The 17,257-nt window shown below is 44.1% G+C and overlaps 1 protein-coding gene across 1 annotated transcript in view; it reads right to left on the bottom strand.

The window, feature by feature from the left end:
* cacna2d3a (calcium channel, voltage-dependent, alpha 2/delta subunit 3a) overlaps window positions 1-17,257 on the bottom strand; it is a gene marked incomplete at both ends in the record, with an annotated part of 288,788 nt that overhangs the window by 192,100 nt on the left and 79,431 nt on the right. The window contains 1 exon segment of the mRNA XM_083769683.1: window positions 1,579-1,638. Coding sequence (XP_083625809.1) covers window positions 1,579-1,638 — 60 coding nt within the window.

Below are 17,257 nucleotides of genomic sequence, written 5' to 3'. Positions count from 1 at the left end.
TCTCTCTCTCTCTCTCAGTGGGTGCTTTATGGCACACACACACACACACACACACACACACACACACACACACACACACACACACACACACACACACACACACACACACACTTCGATGAGCTCCGGGGGGTATGCAGTACAGTAATGTGGGGGTGTGTGAGTGATATGAAATGATTTTAGCTCGATTTCCACACGATGATGATGCTATCAGTCATTCCTGACCAGAAATCATGAAATCATAAACTGCTTGAATGTGTGTGTTTGTGTGTGTGTGTGTGTGTGTGTGTGTGTGTGTGTGTGTGTGTGTTTTATTATGGCTATTATATTAGCCATCACAGATCTGTGTTAAAACTGTATGCATTGTTGAGTGGAGACCCTCAGGGCATCATACTAGTAACTAGTGTCTTTGCGGTTTTCACCAAACATTAAATATCTTGGCTGAAAATACTGTAGCCGATCTACAAGCGGATCTATGAGCCTACAAGCCAATTCACAAGCTGATTGCGACACATTGTAAGCTTGCCGATCTGCTTTTTTCATGCCACGCAGCCCGCTCCCCTCATGAGCAGTCGTGTCGTTGATCCAGGCGAGAACGCCTGCGTCACTCGATGCACGTCTGAAATGGGAACCTTTTTGGTGTTCTGAGCCTTCTGGACGGGAACCCCTCTTGGTGTTCTCTACTGTATGTACAGTTTTCAAAAATTACAAAAAAATGATTCTGCTATTTAAATATATGAAAATTTTAATCGAACTGGCCTCAGTCCAAATTGGGTTAAGGATGCTGGGGGTTAAGTTAGTTATGTGGAATTATGTATTATTATTCTGGGTGGTGTGCAGATGTACAATAGATGATATCATTTTGTTTTACATGTAATCACTGCGTGTTATAAGTCTGGCTCTGTCTTGTATTCATCATGTCATACAATGCGTTTGCAACCTTGTCCATTTGAAGGTTTCGGCCTTTCGGCTGCTGAATAAACAGGGTCACTCCAGTTCATTTTCCAACATGCTACAGTGACTGTTCCAGCCTCCATGAATGTCACTGTCTTGCTATAATTTAAGAGGCCTTCACTGTGGACTGTAGAGAGAAACAAGTGCAACGTCATGTGAAATTATTCAAATTAAACATTTGAGAACCACTAGTCCTCCTCGTAATATCCCACAGTGTCCTAGTAAATACGTGGCATACATATCCTGAAGAAAACCTGGAGACTTGACATTCAGTAATTGGGGTCTTATGATCAAAATAAGAACATATTAATGTATATTTCTCATGTTATTTTAACAGGCTTAAAAACACAGGAAAATATACAATGAGAGAGCCACCTATTATATAGAACAGAAAGCCACCTTGGAAATGAGGGACTGTCCCATGCAAAGGGGGACATCTGGTCACTGGTGCATCTGATACTGTACATTTGACAAGAACCATCACTCATTACCATCTGTGGCGATAATGAGTGTGTGAGTGTGAGCACATGCACCTACCTGTAATCTGGCGATAATGAGTGTGTGAGCACATGCACCTACAGGTACCTGTAATCTGGTGATAATGAGTGTGTGAGCACATGCACCTACCTGCAGGTCTGGGTCCTCCTCGTGCTGCAGGTGGGCCTCTTCTGCTGCTTCCACCAGCCTCTGTGGAGAGGAGAGAACACTTTATATTAAGGTCACCTTTAGAATGAATTATAATGTGCTCATAAGGCATTATAACACTCGTTATAAATGTTTGTAATCATGTATAACAATTTATACATGATACACTGAATACATGATACAAGAATAAGCTCAAAATATGTTTTCAAATGTATTTTTGTGAACAGAAATGACAAACAGATTTCGGCAGGTGTAGTTCCTGACTGAGTAAATGTTACTTTCCACCATTGTTTACTACACACACTAAGAATATACAACCTACAGTACACACGCACGCACACTCGGACACACAGAGAGAGGACAGATGTTTAGCCTTCTCCTGAAAATAATCTATTTTCCTAAATGGCTCAACAGTAGAAGGCAACGAGTGCCTCGGGTTCTCTGGACACTCCTGGAGCTAACTCCATCATCGGCAGCGCGCACGCACGCACATGCGTGGTGCTCTCACTGGGTTAGCGTCTGCTGTGTATGCTTCAGGGTGTTACGCTATCACGCACGCACTTACACACACAGTTACACTTTCAGTTTCCAGCTGTGATGTGATGTGCATGGCTGACTATCATTGGCGGGAGACGCAGGCTCTGATGTCTTCTATGAGTTTTGGTAATGCACTCTGCGTTCGTCGCATTTCCATTCAAATGGCTTCACACCACAAACTACTGCAATCAGCTTGCAGCTTATTTCAGCCGACCCGGGGTGTGTGTGTGTGTGTGTGTGTGTGTGTGTGTGTGTGTGTGCTTGTATCCCTATACTTGTGAGGACCAAATGTCCCCACAAGCAGTGGTGGAAAGTAACTAAATAGTACATACCAACACATTTGTACCTACTCAAGTCAATTTTGAATTCCGGACTTTTACTTGAGTATTTCTACATTGCAGTATTGATACTTTTACTTACTTTTTCCACCACTGCACACAAGTATAGTAGAATAGACGTTGTGAGGAGCATTTTTCTAGTCATCACAAGGCAAGTGGTAGTTTAATGGTGGAAAAATTATTTTCAGAGATACATTTACGATTACAAAAAGATTGAGGTTGCAGTTGAGATTAGACATTTAGAGGATATAGGTTTAGGGGTTAGAGTTAGAATTATGCGTAGTTTTGCGCTGGTAGCTGATCAAGCTACACGCTTCACAGTCGTGGCATGTGACAAGGTGTGTGTGCGTGCGTGCGTGGGTCAATGCTTTGTTAGGCTGTAGCCACTGCTATAATCTAGTGCCTAGTCTCCTCACCATGGCAACGCACCTGGCCAGTGGATCTCTCTCCATATCACTGTGTGTCACTGTGAGATTTACAACCAGCCAGCACAGTGCTGTTCACATCACCAGCACAGTGCTGTTCACATCATAGTGTGTCACTGTGAGATTTAACAACCAGCCAGCACAGTGCTGTTCACATCATAGTGTGTCACTGTGAGATTTAACAACCAGCCAGCACAGTGCTGTTCACATCATAGTGTGTCACTGTGAGATTTAACAACCAGCCAGCACAGTGCTGTTCACATCATAGTGTGTCACTGTGAGATTTACAACCAGCCAGCACAGTGCTGGGTGGTGCTGCATACGGATCAGACGTGCACATGCGCGCATATTACTCCTTTTTCTGTTCAAAATGAGCCAAAATCCAGTGTTTGGAAGGTTATTATTCCCTCTTCTTACATCCGCGGAGGAAATCAACTCACCGCCCGTCTACCGCAACCTAATGGTCTAATATGAATACAATATTAGGGGGGGGCTACACTTCCTGGTTGCCCTGGGATCTCTTCTTCTACTGTGGTATTTTGCGCATTTGATTGGCACTGGCCTCACGATCCCACCTAGTGAATTGGTAGGGATTGGGTTAAACAAGGAAGTGATGACACAAAGAAATGAGCATAAGACAAAACAAAACTGGAATAATCAAAAATTTTGAATGCTAAATAGGGTACCGGTACTCTCTGCTTACTGGCTCAAATTGCCAACACCACCTGAACATGTATATTCTGTTTATTAAAGAGAATGGGAGACAGGGAGAGAATAATGTTTACACACACACACACACACACACACACGTATTAGTGAGCAACAGTGTTGGAAATGTGGATGGGGAGCAGAGATAAGGCATGGCGGGGTGGGGGGAGAAAGCAATGAGAATAACATTCTCTAAAGGTCTGAGCGTTTATCCGCCTCCCGGCCACACTATGGGGAAATGTCAGGCCGTGTCTGTGAAGGCGCAGTTCAATACATACAGCGTACATGTTTTGTTGGTGAGTGCATGTGATATGTGCACATGTGTACACGCATGTGGATGTTTCCTAGGATGACACGTGTTATGGTATTAGCCCTTTAACCTAAACACTGGAAAGTGTTTCTATAGTCAGAGTGAGTGTGTGTGTGTGTGTGTGTGTGTGTGTGTGTGTGTGTGTGTGTGTGTGTGTGTGTGTGTGTGTGTGTGTGTGTGTGTGTGTGCTGTGCGTGCATGTGTGAACATGTGCCTCGAGGCTGAGTCAAGGTGCCAGACCATGGCAACAGGCAAATAAGAACGGATGCCAACAACGCACCCAAAAAACACACCATAACTCACACATTCACGAGGCATGCTGTCGAGCAAGACAATCGCTCAATTAAACACAGACACAAGTATGTGACATATTGTACTCCAATCGAAAAAACACACACTGCCCTCACTATATGTCTTGCAAGTTGTCTCTGTCTGTTTTGAGATTATACTGTACATCTACTATTTGTGATACTTTTATGTGACACTGTACAAGCATACAAAAGAAAAAGTTAAAATATGGAGATACTGTAAGAGGTTTCTGCCCATCAGCGACAAATAATCAGTGGCGTAAATATTGACGGTGCAACCGGGACCCAGACGCCGTGGGGGCCCATGAAGGATGAAAAAAAAAACAAAAAAACAGGCGATCCAATTTTCTCTGTGTGCGTCATTGAACTTGCATGTGTGCCCATGTGGTTCTGTTCAGAGCTAAAGCGGCCCCTCCTCCCCGCCCGCTCTGGCAGGTTCTTTTTGAGATTTTCTGAGCTCAATTACACCCAAAAAAACTGAACTTTTAACATTCAGTAGATGTTCTGTGATCTGGGGTTTTCTGGCTCAAACAAGTACTCTGATTGGACTGTGAGGTAAGAGTCCACAAAAGGCTCAAAAGGCTTCAGAACACACAGAGAAAACCCCAGGCTACAGAGAATCCACTCAATGTTCAAAGTTCAGGTTGTGTGGGTATAATTGAGGTCATAAAACCTAAAAGAAAAACGAAAAATAAAAATAAATGAAAATTAATGTGATGAAACCTTTAAGTGTGATTTAGCTCCAATAGTATTTGGACAACTCAAACGGCAAATGTAGCCGATCTTCATAGAAAACACGCTCCTCTATCCTCCGATACATGTAGGCCATTTGCGTGCCTGATTCATATGGACAGTTTTAGGCCATCTATAAGAGGGTCTGTCTGTGTGTCTGCCAGTGCTTGTGTGTCCAGAGCTAATCTCAGAGCTAATCCAGCATTAAGTCTTGGGCACACTGCCAGCAGGCAAAGAAGTGCTTTTTGTTTCACATGTGCTTTATACTTTTATTTAATAGTTGAAGCCCATTTGCCATCGCTGTCCCTGAAAACACCAAAATTCACCCCAAATGAACCAGAAGTAACAATGTAACCGTGACATAGCACCTATTTATTTTTGAGTGGTGCAGCCACTCCAATGCCCAGCCAATGTGTGTCCCTGGCTGGCTGGATGGGTCGGTCCGAGCATGGAAATAGTGTTTTTTCACCACCAATTGTCAATGTTGTGCACACACGCACACACACACATGCACGCACACACGCACGCACCACTGTTGACAGCACCAAGTGCTGCACGCGTCAAGTTAACAAGATGTTGCTTTAGTAGCTGTAGAGTGAGGTTTGTTAGGTTCCTAGGCTTGATGAGAAGCTCACAATTATGCCCCGGGCTGTCAACATCACAACACATCCCTGATGACAGGTTATGGCTCATCAATGTCTTTCTCCAATAGTCTAGACTAGAGCAATGGTTTTGATGTTGGTACCATAGGAGAGACAACAGGCTAATTGTGATGATCAAAATAACAATGCTTCTACTGAATATCCTCGAATTGCGTAGATTTCTTGTAAATGAAGTAATGCAATGATGATTGCGATGTCCATGTCACATGTTTTTTAATTTGAATCGTGAAAGGTAAAGCGGTTTGAGTACGAGGTTTTCCACCCGACATGGGCGATATCCCAGCGTTTTCATGTCATATTTCCCATTACCTCTGCTTGACATTTGCACTGATCTGCCTCTCCTCCCTTCCTGCTATCAGCAGTTTGCCAGCCGTTGTGTTCAGCATGTTTACACTTCCCAAAAGTTCACACGAACCATCCTCTGGTTTTGGCTGTCAAGCTGATTGGCTTGTTGTTTTCACTGAGCTGCTGCCACTCGTTTCCCAATAGCACAAAACCCTGACCTTAATAAGATGCCCATCAATTAATTATGAATGTAGAGCTTAAAAAGTAAAAAAAAAGAAAAAAAGAAAAAAAAAAGTGCATGGCATCACATGCAACCGCACTATGCAGTAGTGTAAAGTAACTTAGTACATTTACACAAGTACTGCACTTACTGTAGTAAGTACAATTTCAAGTTACGGTACTTTATACTTCTACTACATCTCAGAGGCAAATACTGTACTTTTTTACTCCACTGCAATTATTTAGTTTAGTTCATTATTTAACACCTTTATTTGGTAGCTACAGTAGTAGCTACCAAATAATACTTAAACTTATTATACTTTTATAATTAAATATTATACAACTACAAGCTCACAATACATTTCAGAATTAATACTTTCACATAAGTACTTTACCCCAGCAGGGGACCTACGCTAGTGCGTGCTGCGAGAGGCGAGAGGGGGAGGAGGGGGGTGAGGGGGCCAGGACAAGGGGAGGTTACATATATTATTGACTGCCAACGGAAGTCAGGGACTTTTCTGACGCAGTTGCTTTAAGGCTTGACTTGGCACATTTCTCTTTCCTGAGGGGAGGGTGGGGCAAATGACCTGGTTTTGGAACGCTATCCCAAGGTAAAAACTACAAAACAAGAACACGGCGGTCGACCGCAAAATCGGCAAGTAGAGTGCAAAAGTTTGGTATGCAGAGGTGTGCTGTTTTACCGTGTGTGAGAGAGAGAGAGAGACATTGACATAATTTTGTCAGTGTCTTTGTGTGAGTTTAAAGCCAGCTTCGTGAGCTATGTCTACAGCAGCCTCTCGATCTCGCCCTTTACCGTTGAATATGATGTAGTGAAGCTGAAATGATACAAATTTATCTTTGATGGCATACAGCAATTTTTCAATCCGGAAAAAAAACATTCTAACCACAACCGCAGGTTCTTTAGTTATGGGCCATTAAATGAAGCTTGTTTTGACCAAAAACGCAATCTGGGAAAAAAGAATCTGATAACGTGGAGGCGGACGGCAGGCACAACCTTTTTTTTGTGTCGGGCTGACTAGCAACATAGAAAAATGTTGGCGAAGAGCGCAATCTAACATAATCAATGAAAACACGGTTCTGACATCAATGACGGTTGGATTTGGGATGGCTCACAGGGGCGTCAATGACAGTGAATGTATAAGGGTTATGGGGACTTTCTTATAAAATTGAATACACTAACTGCGGGTGAATGACTCTGCTTTACTTGTTGTGAGTGACTGGGCACAGAACCCACTGGGTCCTTGGCACTTCCTCGTGTTCCAGGTGGGAATGCTGGCTAAGCCTTGGCCCACCCCGGGAGGCCAGGGCCGGTCTCGGGGGTCCAGGTCCTGCCAGCCAGGGGCTGAGCTGCATGGCTTGGAGCAGATCAGGCCATCAATAGCACCGGGGACAAGCAATTAATATTGTCAAACAAGCCAAGAGGTGGAGAGTTGCAGCATCAACAGAATGGAAAAGTGCTCAGTGACTCTCTGTGCCCCCTCGTGTCTCACATGTTTAGATTGGAAACAAGCCAGGTAGACAAGGAAAGGTGTGTGTGTGTGTGTGTGTGTGTGTGTGTGTGTGTGTGTGTGTGTGTGTGTGTGTGTGTGTGTGTGTGTGTGTGTGTGTGTGCGAGAGATAGATACTTTATTGAAACAACGTATTCTATACAGAATCACAAATGCATACACAAACTGTGAAATTCTAATTCAGTATACTTAGATCAGCTGCCAACAGCACCATCAGCATCTGTTCTGGATCAATTGACCCCTGACAATGCATCTGAGACCAGCTGGCCAGCACAGTCACCCCATGACAGAAGACTCTGCAGCAAATGCCTCATTCTTTCCATGTGCTTTGGACCAGAAATGAAAACTTAAAGGGTTAGTTCAGATTTTTTGAACTTAAGTTGTATGAAATGCTTGCCATTAATATAGTGGTTGCAACTGTATTAATTGTTGCCCGAGTCCCGTGGTGGGAGTTGTGCTCTGGTTTTGGTCAATATTAAGTAGTTCCGGTCATTTTGTGGGGGGCACTGGGGCCACGCAGTAAAAGTAAATTAATCCACAAAACGAACGTAATTTGTATTGTTGACCTATTTCTAAAACATTAGTGCGACTTTCGTTCAACAATTTTTTGGGCGTAGTGATATGGACACAAAAAACATAGTTCCGTGTGATAGAGGGGTAAAAAAATAACGAAAGTTGCACTAATATTTTAGAAATAGGTCAACAATACAAATAACGTTAGTTTTGTGGATTCATTTACCTTTACTGCGTGGCCCCCAGTGCCCCCCACAAAATGACCGGAACTACTTGATATTTCACCAAAACCAGAGCAGAACTCCCACCACAGAACTCTGGCAATCAATTAATACAGTTGCAACCACTATATTAATGGCAAGTATTTCATACAGCTTAAGTTAAAAAAATCTGAACTATCCCTTTAAAGGAAAAACCTTCACCCAATCATTGAACAGTGTAGTGGCAGTTCAGAGAGACAGCACATTGTGGCAAGGGGAATGATACCCGGCAAATGATTTGACCGGGGACTCGCTAGCAGTGCTGCACCATTCTTGCTCAAATATTAATCTTCTTACACCATTATTTTTTTTTCCATGAAAATATTGATTGACTTTAGTCTGTAGTTGCTCAACATTACTAAATTCTAAATGTGGCACCTGGAGCCAACTACTGTGGCAACATCAAAGTACTTTACTCTACTCTACTCTCGTGTAGCAAAAACAAGAGTAACTAAAATAAATTGGACAACAAATAGGCAGCACTAGGCTGCACGATTCTTGCTCAAATTTAGAAATGAGAATCTAGATTGCAATCTTTCTTAGATTAACTTTGCAGCACTACTCGCTAGTCAAAGCATTGTGCCGCACTGCCGCAAGTGGCATGCTAAATCAATGAAGTGCCTTCATCCAAATCCCTTTTGCGTTACGTTACGTTAACCCTACATGCAGGCACACATTTGCACGTAGACCACAGAGGAAACTCATTGGGAGCACTTAAACTTGGACAATAAAAAAGGAAGGGAGCCAGGGATCCAACCGAGAACCATTTTATTTCCCAAGCGGCCACTCTACCTCATGAGCCACTACACCCTAACCCCACAGCTATTGGGTCGTCCAGCCACCCTTTTATTAATAGGTGGCTTGTACATGGAGTGCCAGCAGCCTTACTGGGAAATCTGGACCAAAAACATCAGTCCATGTCGAATCCTCATCCTCCCAGAGAGCACTTGAGTGGAACACCTTAACACCGGCGTTAACTTAGTGAAAGATGGAACAGCATCCACCTGCTCCTGCCATTCTCATCTGGTGGCAGAGAGACCTTTCCAGAAGGAAAGCTGTACTCCCGTTCATTATCCCCTCCGGTCAGAAAGTGTCGAGTTCTCTAAGAGCAAACTCTCGGGTTCTGAAATCCCTCTACTCTGCTACTACATAAAGCATTCTGACCAGGGCAACCACCGTTTGGTATGGGAATATCTCCTCTCTGGAACACCATATCAGGTGTGGTCAGATGAGACTTCACTTCCCCTCCCTGCAGGGATGGTACTTTAGCAGGTGCTTGAGCAGAGCTAGAAGGATTATGAAGGACCCCCATCATCCCAGCAATGCACTGTGTGCTGGTGCTGCAGTCATGCATGTAAATGCCACCACTGTGTCTCAGAAAGCGTTTAGTCCCTCAAACTATCAAGAGCTCTGAGCAGGATTACAACTTTAACCTGTCTTTAAAACTCATTGCCTGCCAATAACGGCTCACACCACCAATGACGCGACATGTTTGAGTGGCTGGAGGGGAAAGGAACTCGTCGGAATAACGTGTTCCTTCCACGCGCTACGTCCGCCGGGGAAACTCTCCCCTGTCAGGTGAAAAGAAGCAGCTTGGACTCCTCATGCATAGAAAGACCATGAGGTCAGTCCGCTGCCCCCCCAGGTTGGCAGAGGAAGTGTAGTGCCCAGGATTACATTAGATAAATGACACTGGGTGAAAAAATGGGTTACAAAATTGTGGGATAAAACATTTTAAATAAAAAAAAGAATAATCGCTACGAAAATAACACAAAGTTCCATCCCTACTGATTTCCATTCATTTCACAAGACTAAAAAGGTGAGTTATACTGTACTTCATGCGCGCACCAAAGATAGCAGATCCACAAGTTCACAACACGCTGCACTGCCACTCAAGAAATGTCTTGTGTGCACGTGGACATATTGGTCTAAGTCAGTGTCACCACAAAATACCATGGAAATCCAACAGGTACCTTTCAAGATATCTTTTTTTTTAATCAAGTGCTGGACGGACAGACGGAAGGACCAACTATAACTGACCACCCTTAGAGAGGCCTGCATGTCAAAAGAGCCTTGGCCGCACATAGAGACAGCTAGCCAGATGAGACTGTTCGCTCTGACACCTACTGACTGGCCTAGTCATTAACAACCCATCACCCTCCGCACGCACGCACACACGCACACACACGCACACACGCACGCACGCACGCACGCACGCACACACGCACACACGCACACACGCACACACGCACACACGCACACACGCACACACACACACACACACACACACACAGAAGTGACACCCAGTGGAAAAGAGGGGAGCGAGGCTGTGAGTCGGGGGGGGGGGGGGGAGCAGGGCAGGCAGAGATAGTTAGACAGGATTACATTCCCGGGGCTGTAAAGTAACTAAGTACTCAGGAGCAATGCTGACGTGCAGCATGGTTCACAGTTCAAATATGATTATTTTGGGTGGTTGTGGCCTGAAAAGGTTGAGAAGTTGAATCAATGCAGTAAACAACATTATATTTTCTGTATAAAATAAAGTTTATTAATATAATAATGATTGGTCCCATTCCCTCTAAAGGAAGTAAGGAACTTATCTTATCTTACAGAACCTTACAGTCTTTTATCCTGATTTAATAATCCATACACTATGAATTATGCATATATTTGTTCCTGCAGGTTATCTACAGAGAACATACATATACATAAAACACAGGACGCACTGCGGCCAAAATAACAGGCAACCCACTTCCTGGTCGGGACCAAGGTTATCATTTTTTGAATTATTCATTAGTTGTTGTCTCTTTTTTTTGTTCATTGTTTTTTACCTTTTGTTTTCAATTCCAGTTTAGTTTGATTAGGTTTCAAAGTCAGTTTGCTAGTTCAGTTTGTTAGTTTTACTTTATTGTAATAAAGGGTACATGTCAGGGGTGAGATTCAACCTTTCATCACCAATAAAAGTATGTTTTGGCTATGCAATATTGACATTTTCTCTATGATTTTAGATACTTTTAATTATATACCGCTCCAGTTTGTTATCATTCGTTTTTGTAAAGCCTAGTTTGTTTTCTTTTATTTCACTTAACCACATTTATTTTTCAGGGGCGCTAGCCCCTCCTATGTCCAGCTTTGAGTGTTTGTGAAAACACAAACATTGTGTAAACACAAACATTGAGGACGAAGGTGAGGACGCAAATTGTGATTGGCTAGAATGAGATGATGTATGACGATAAGAGCGCACCTCACTACACACGCGGGTGTGATTTTTTTCTCCCAATTCTAGTTTTTGTTATTTCGTGGTTGAGACCCAGAGTAGTGTTGGTTTACGGAGGAGCACCTGTTTTGTGTCACTAAGCGTCCCTGCATAATTATGTTTATGCCTGCTGCGTGGCCTAGCTGCGTCAGGCCACGTTTTCAGTGCATGTTCGTTTGAAAACCAGTTTTTAGTTGTAAATGTCTGGCTGCTATGGCCAGATGGGGCTACAAAACCCATCCAATCATCTGTGAATGTGGAGAAGAGGACTATGCAGCACTACCTTGTGTGCCCTATACCCAACCAGTGCTGCCTAAATCTTACAGAGTTCAATAATAATGCGTGTAATGAAATGGGAAACTGTCATATACAGATGTGTTGTTTAAGAACTGCCTAATTCAGTAGATTGTCAGTGCAATTATATTCAGGACGAGTGACACTACGTTTTCAGTAGCAAAGCAGTACAATTAGCAAGGCTAATCAGTGATTAAAACCTGCAGGCAAAACATGCATTTTCAGAAAACCTTCAGGAATAGATCAGGGAAGTGTGGAGATATTTAGAATGGCACATCTGTAACAACATGCTTCAAAGACACGAAAAGAAGAATTAGCTGTAAAATTATATTCATGCTTTGGAGACATGCAGAGCACAATAAACTACCAGGACTTTTGACGAGAATAGCTTCAAAAAGACACGATTCTGAGTGGGAGTCATGGGTCTTTAGCCCATTTTGGGCAGGAACCCATTTTGGTGTTAACATTATGCTATGCTTTAGCTATTGAAAAATAGCAGATCTACAAGCTCATTTTTAGAATCTGATCTCAGGTCAGAATGGGTTAGAGCCAGCAGCACAGCACACGTACACTCTAGCCAGCTCTATGGGACATGTTGGTAATCGTGTAGTATAGGCCAGGCCTGCAGGAACACAATGCTGCGGCTGTCACACACAGGTATGTAAATGACAATAACAGAAAAGTCACACTGGCTGAGAACAAAACTGCATTACGGTGGGAAGCGGCCACAGCAGGGAGGCGTTCTAGTCGGCTTTGAAGTGCATTTGTTCCATTCAGAGAAGGACTTCAAAGCGTGTGCATTACAATAACTCTGTGGCTTTCAACTCTGATAGCAACATGAGTTTCTTACTTAAAACATTAGGACCGTGAAAGCATCTGTGTCATATTTTTGATTTGAACCACTTTCTTTAACCATTAATTCATACCTTGGCTATTATAAATAAAAAGATATACAAGCTCTATTAAATAAGCTATAAACGTGATACTTCATGCCATCTTGTAGATCTGCAAATTTTGAATAGCCAAGCTAGTTTTAACTCAAATCATTGCTTCTGGAGCAGCCAAATACATTAATTTTGGGGGTCCTTGAGATGAAAAGGTTTGAGATCTACCGACATAGAAACAATATTTTTTTCAGAAAAATCAAAAAATCTGTGCAGACCAAGGACCAGATGGGAGGATTATATCTCCTTGGATCACCTTGGGATCCCCCAGGATGAAGTTTATACCCAACTATGGATAAGCAGTTGAATATGGTTGAATGGATGGATGGATGAATCGGCCTCAGGTCTTAATGTGTTAACTACATGATGTCCTCGTGTGTCCTCCACACAGAGGGGAGGAGTGGCTGGTGAAAACGTGTGACAGACAGTTTCGGGGCCCTATTATCTGGCACTCGACTCAGTGCAGGGCCTTATCGCACCACGCCTGATGCACTAGGCTCATCTCAGCGTGACGCGACGACGCCTTCTAAAACAGGAGAAGACTTTGCACGGACGTCGTGGAGCATACAGACTGCGCTTAATGGATTAATCAAATGTAATCAGTGTTTTACCGTGCAGATTATATTAACCACATGAATAATAATAATAATATCTGGGATTTATCTAGCACTTTTCTAAGTAATCAAGGGTGGCTTGTGTGTGTGTGTGTGTGTGTGTGTGTGTGTGTGTGTGTGGGGGGGGGGGTTATGGAGTAGTCATGGTGTAACCAGCCTGAGCTTGTATATCTGCTATTTTTGAGAACCACTGTTGTAAATCCTAAGAGTTTTCTGAAACATGTATGTTGCGATATACTGTAGCTAAAAACTAAAATGGCACAGATGCTTTCCCAGTTTCAACAGCTGTCCGATAATCTGATCAGACATCGGATGAATTTGTACAGTGTAAGCGTCTCCCTAGGGAGGTCCTCGTTGCACGTCCCACTGGAAGGAGACCTCCGGGAAGAACAAGGATTGATGGGAGGATTATATCTCCAAACTGGCCTTGGATCGCCTCGGCATCCCCTAGGATGAATTACTAATGTTGCTCTGGAGAGAGAAGTCTTGAGCTCTCTGCTGGAGCTGTTGCCCCCGCCACCCGACTCCGGATAAGCGGTTGAAGATGGATGGATGTATGCCTAAACTATTTACTGTTAACATTGTCTAACCTATAAAAAAAAACAGCAAACACACTGATTGAAAGACAGGTATGTAGCTTATCGGATAATTATATTTTCTGATAGAAAACAAAACACATCCAGTTGGATTCAGCACCATGGACAGAGCCAGCAGTGACTGAACTCCAATAACTCCAGTGGGTGTTTGTTGGAGCAACGGGTCCTTCAGAGCAACGGCTGTTTGTTTTTCAGCATAAGGGGCCACTGGACAAATGGGTTTTGGGTCATATGGGCCATTCTTTGAACTATCAGGGTTTCTGAATAATGGCCCTTTGGACCAATGAGCTCAAGTGCAACAGCAACAGCAGCAGTGCGGGGTCAGGAGAGATCAGCTGACAAGAGAGGGGAGCCGCTCCATCTGTAGCCTGGTAAGAAGTGGTGGGGAAAGTACTCACAGTTCTTACCGAGACTTCTTCGAGACTTGAGAGTAAAAACACACGGTGAAAAGTATACGATTCAGTAGTCCACTCTCAGATTTAGTAGCACAAAGAAAATGACGGCTGTGTGGGGTGAGTTTAGTGAATGATGGGGACGTTGCAGGACAACAGCAGTAGCTGCGCAGTGCGCATTGATACGACATCAAACTGGTGTTTTCTTTCCCCAACCCGTACCACAGACCAATCAGAAGCCACGGGTCCATTTCATGTCCCGACTACCTTGGAGATAAGAGCATTTCCAGACTGAGTAGCGAGTGACAATTCAGAATCACGGAACGCAGCGATTCAAGCTGGAACCCAGGCTAGGTGACACCATGACGGAACATACCACCTGGCATGGGGGTGACACAATGACGGGACATACCACTGGCATGGGGGTGACACCATGACGGGACATACCACCTGGTATGGGGGTGACACCATGACGGGACATACCACCTGGCATGGGGGTGACACCATGACGGAACATACCACCTGGCATGGGGGTGACACCATGACGGGACATACCACTGGCATGGGGGTGACACCATGACGGGACATACCACCTGGCATGGGGGTGACACCATGACGGGACATACCACCTGGCATGGGGGTGACACCATGACGGGACATACCACCTGGCATGGGGGTGACACCATGACGGGACATACCACCTGGCATGGGGGTGACACCATGACGGGACATACCACCGGAGAGTCCAGGAGCAGCTGGGGGCGCGCAGATGGAGGTGGGACGCAAGCGATAAAAAAGGTCATAGGGTTTGTTTCAAGGAACGAGGCACTTCACTGCTTCAACCATCCTCCCCCAGACTGTTCGCAATGCATCCACGGGGCCACATAGAAGCATCTGAGTGTGTTACGAGATGAACAACAGAACACTGAAACTAGACCCGCTGGGGGGTCCGAGGAATGGGTGGTCCTCCTGTAAGGGAAATCTGATGTCTCCCCGGGACCCAAACTAGTGAAAATAGAAGATCTGTGCCTCCCTCCCTCCCTCCCTCTCTCTCCCGCCCTCTCTCCTGCCTTCTCTCCCTCCCTCCCGCTCTCACACGCACACACGCACGCACGACCTCCATTACAACTCCATGTTTACTCTCAAGCATTGTTTGATTGGCCTACTCTTTATCTATAATAAGCAAATCGCAATTAAAATGGGCCGAAGCAAATACAAAACATAACAACACTGACTCCAAGTTGTTTTTCTTCTGTCAGACATGGAGCCTGTGCTGCTGTCCACACTAATGTGGAATGATAAATGTGCACTATATTATATATTTTATAAAGTTAACACAATAACACGTTAACGCAAATCCCTTGTAACGACACTAATTGTTTTGATATACTCGACTGACGTCAAAGCCACAACAAGTCAACAAACCTGTGAGCCCCCGTAATTCAGCTTCAAAACAGGACAAACGTAATCTAAAAGTTGACTACGTCTAGTTTAAAATACCACTTGTCGGCTAAGCTGCATCACACACTCATACACAGCCGATGCAGAGAGCCCTACGCTGCCGGCTCGCTTCAGGCAAGCCACGCTGGAATGGGCTGTATAGTTTGTGGAGGAGACAGCTGGATAACTCTACAAGCAACAACCATTCATCAGCAGTCGCCAAAATAATGGATTAACATTATGGAGGATCTTTGCATCGCAAAACTTGGACTTGCGGGAGAGAGATTGGGGGAGGAAAGGGGTCTGGGAGAGTGTGTCCGTGCGTGTGTGTGTGTGTGTGTGTGTGTGTGTGTGTGTGTGTGTGTGTGTGTGTGTGTGTGTGTAGTTTGTGTGTGTAGATTTCAGCATTTTTGTCTCCCATGCAACCTTTTGTTACTTGAAGATTCTGGACAGTATTTATCATTGTTCCAATAATAATCATACTATAATTCTAACAATGTCTGAGTGTGTGTCTGTGTGTCTGTCAAAACACTGCCGTAACTCCTTACTGCCTGCACCAATCACTCCTACTTTTCACAGGCATTGACCATATGCATGTGGAGGGCGTAACGAAGCCCTTTTTTCGATTTGACACATTAATGATTATTAATTAATTGATTAGTCAATTACAAACGCACCCGGGCGCAGTACCCCCCACGGCCACAAGGGGGGGGGGGGCAAATATCGGGTAAGGGCTAGACAAAGTGCCCTCTGGTCACAGGTCTCCACCAGGAGGATAGGAGTGTGTGTCAAAATGTTTGGGAGTAATATATTTTTTAGTTTTAGTTTTTTGCAACAATTTTCTTAATTTTGTTGAGGAAATGCAGATCCAGATCACTCATAGCATCTCTGAGGATAGAATTCTGGATGAGCAGGACAAAACAGGCCACTCCTGAAAACTTTGGAAGGCAATCTTATCCAATCAGTGTAGAATCTGAGAAATCCACCAGACTCGTCTTGATCACATGACTACAGAGATCATGTGTACCGATTTGCATGAGATTTGGATGAAATCTGTGCGACTAACATAAACAATGTGTTTTCCAGAAATCTGACTCATGGTGGCGCTATAAACGGCAGATGTGGAGGGATGCAGGGAAAATGTTTTTCCATGGCCTCTAGGGAGTGCGCATACATAAGGAATTGCCCTGTTATAGCGCCAACTTGAGGCTGATTTGGAAAAAAATTAGTGGCATGTCATCCTCTGCCTAGTGGAAATATGCGTGCATAACTTCACAGAAATTTTGTTTGTGATTTGTG

This window comes from Protomyctophum parallelum (assembly GCF_964188405.1).
Source record: "Protomyctophum parallelum genome assembly, chromosome: 7".
NCBI lineage: Eukaryota > Metazoa > Chordata > Actinopteri > Myctophiformes > Myctophidae > Protomyctophum > Protomyctophum parallelum.
Note: the sequence above shows the minus strand (reverse complement) of the source record. Positions and strands in the feature narration are given on the sequence as shown.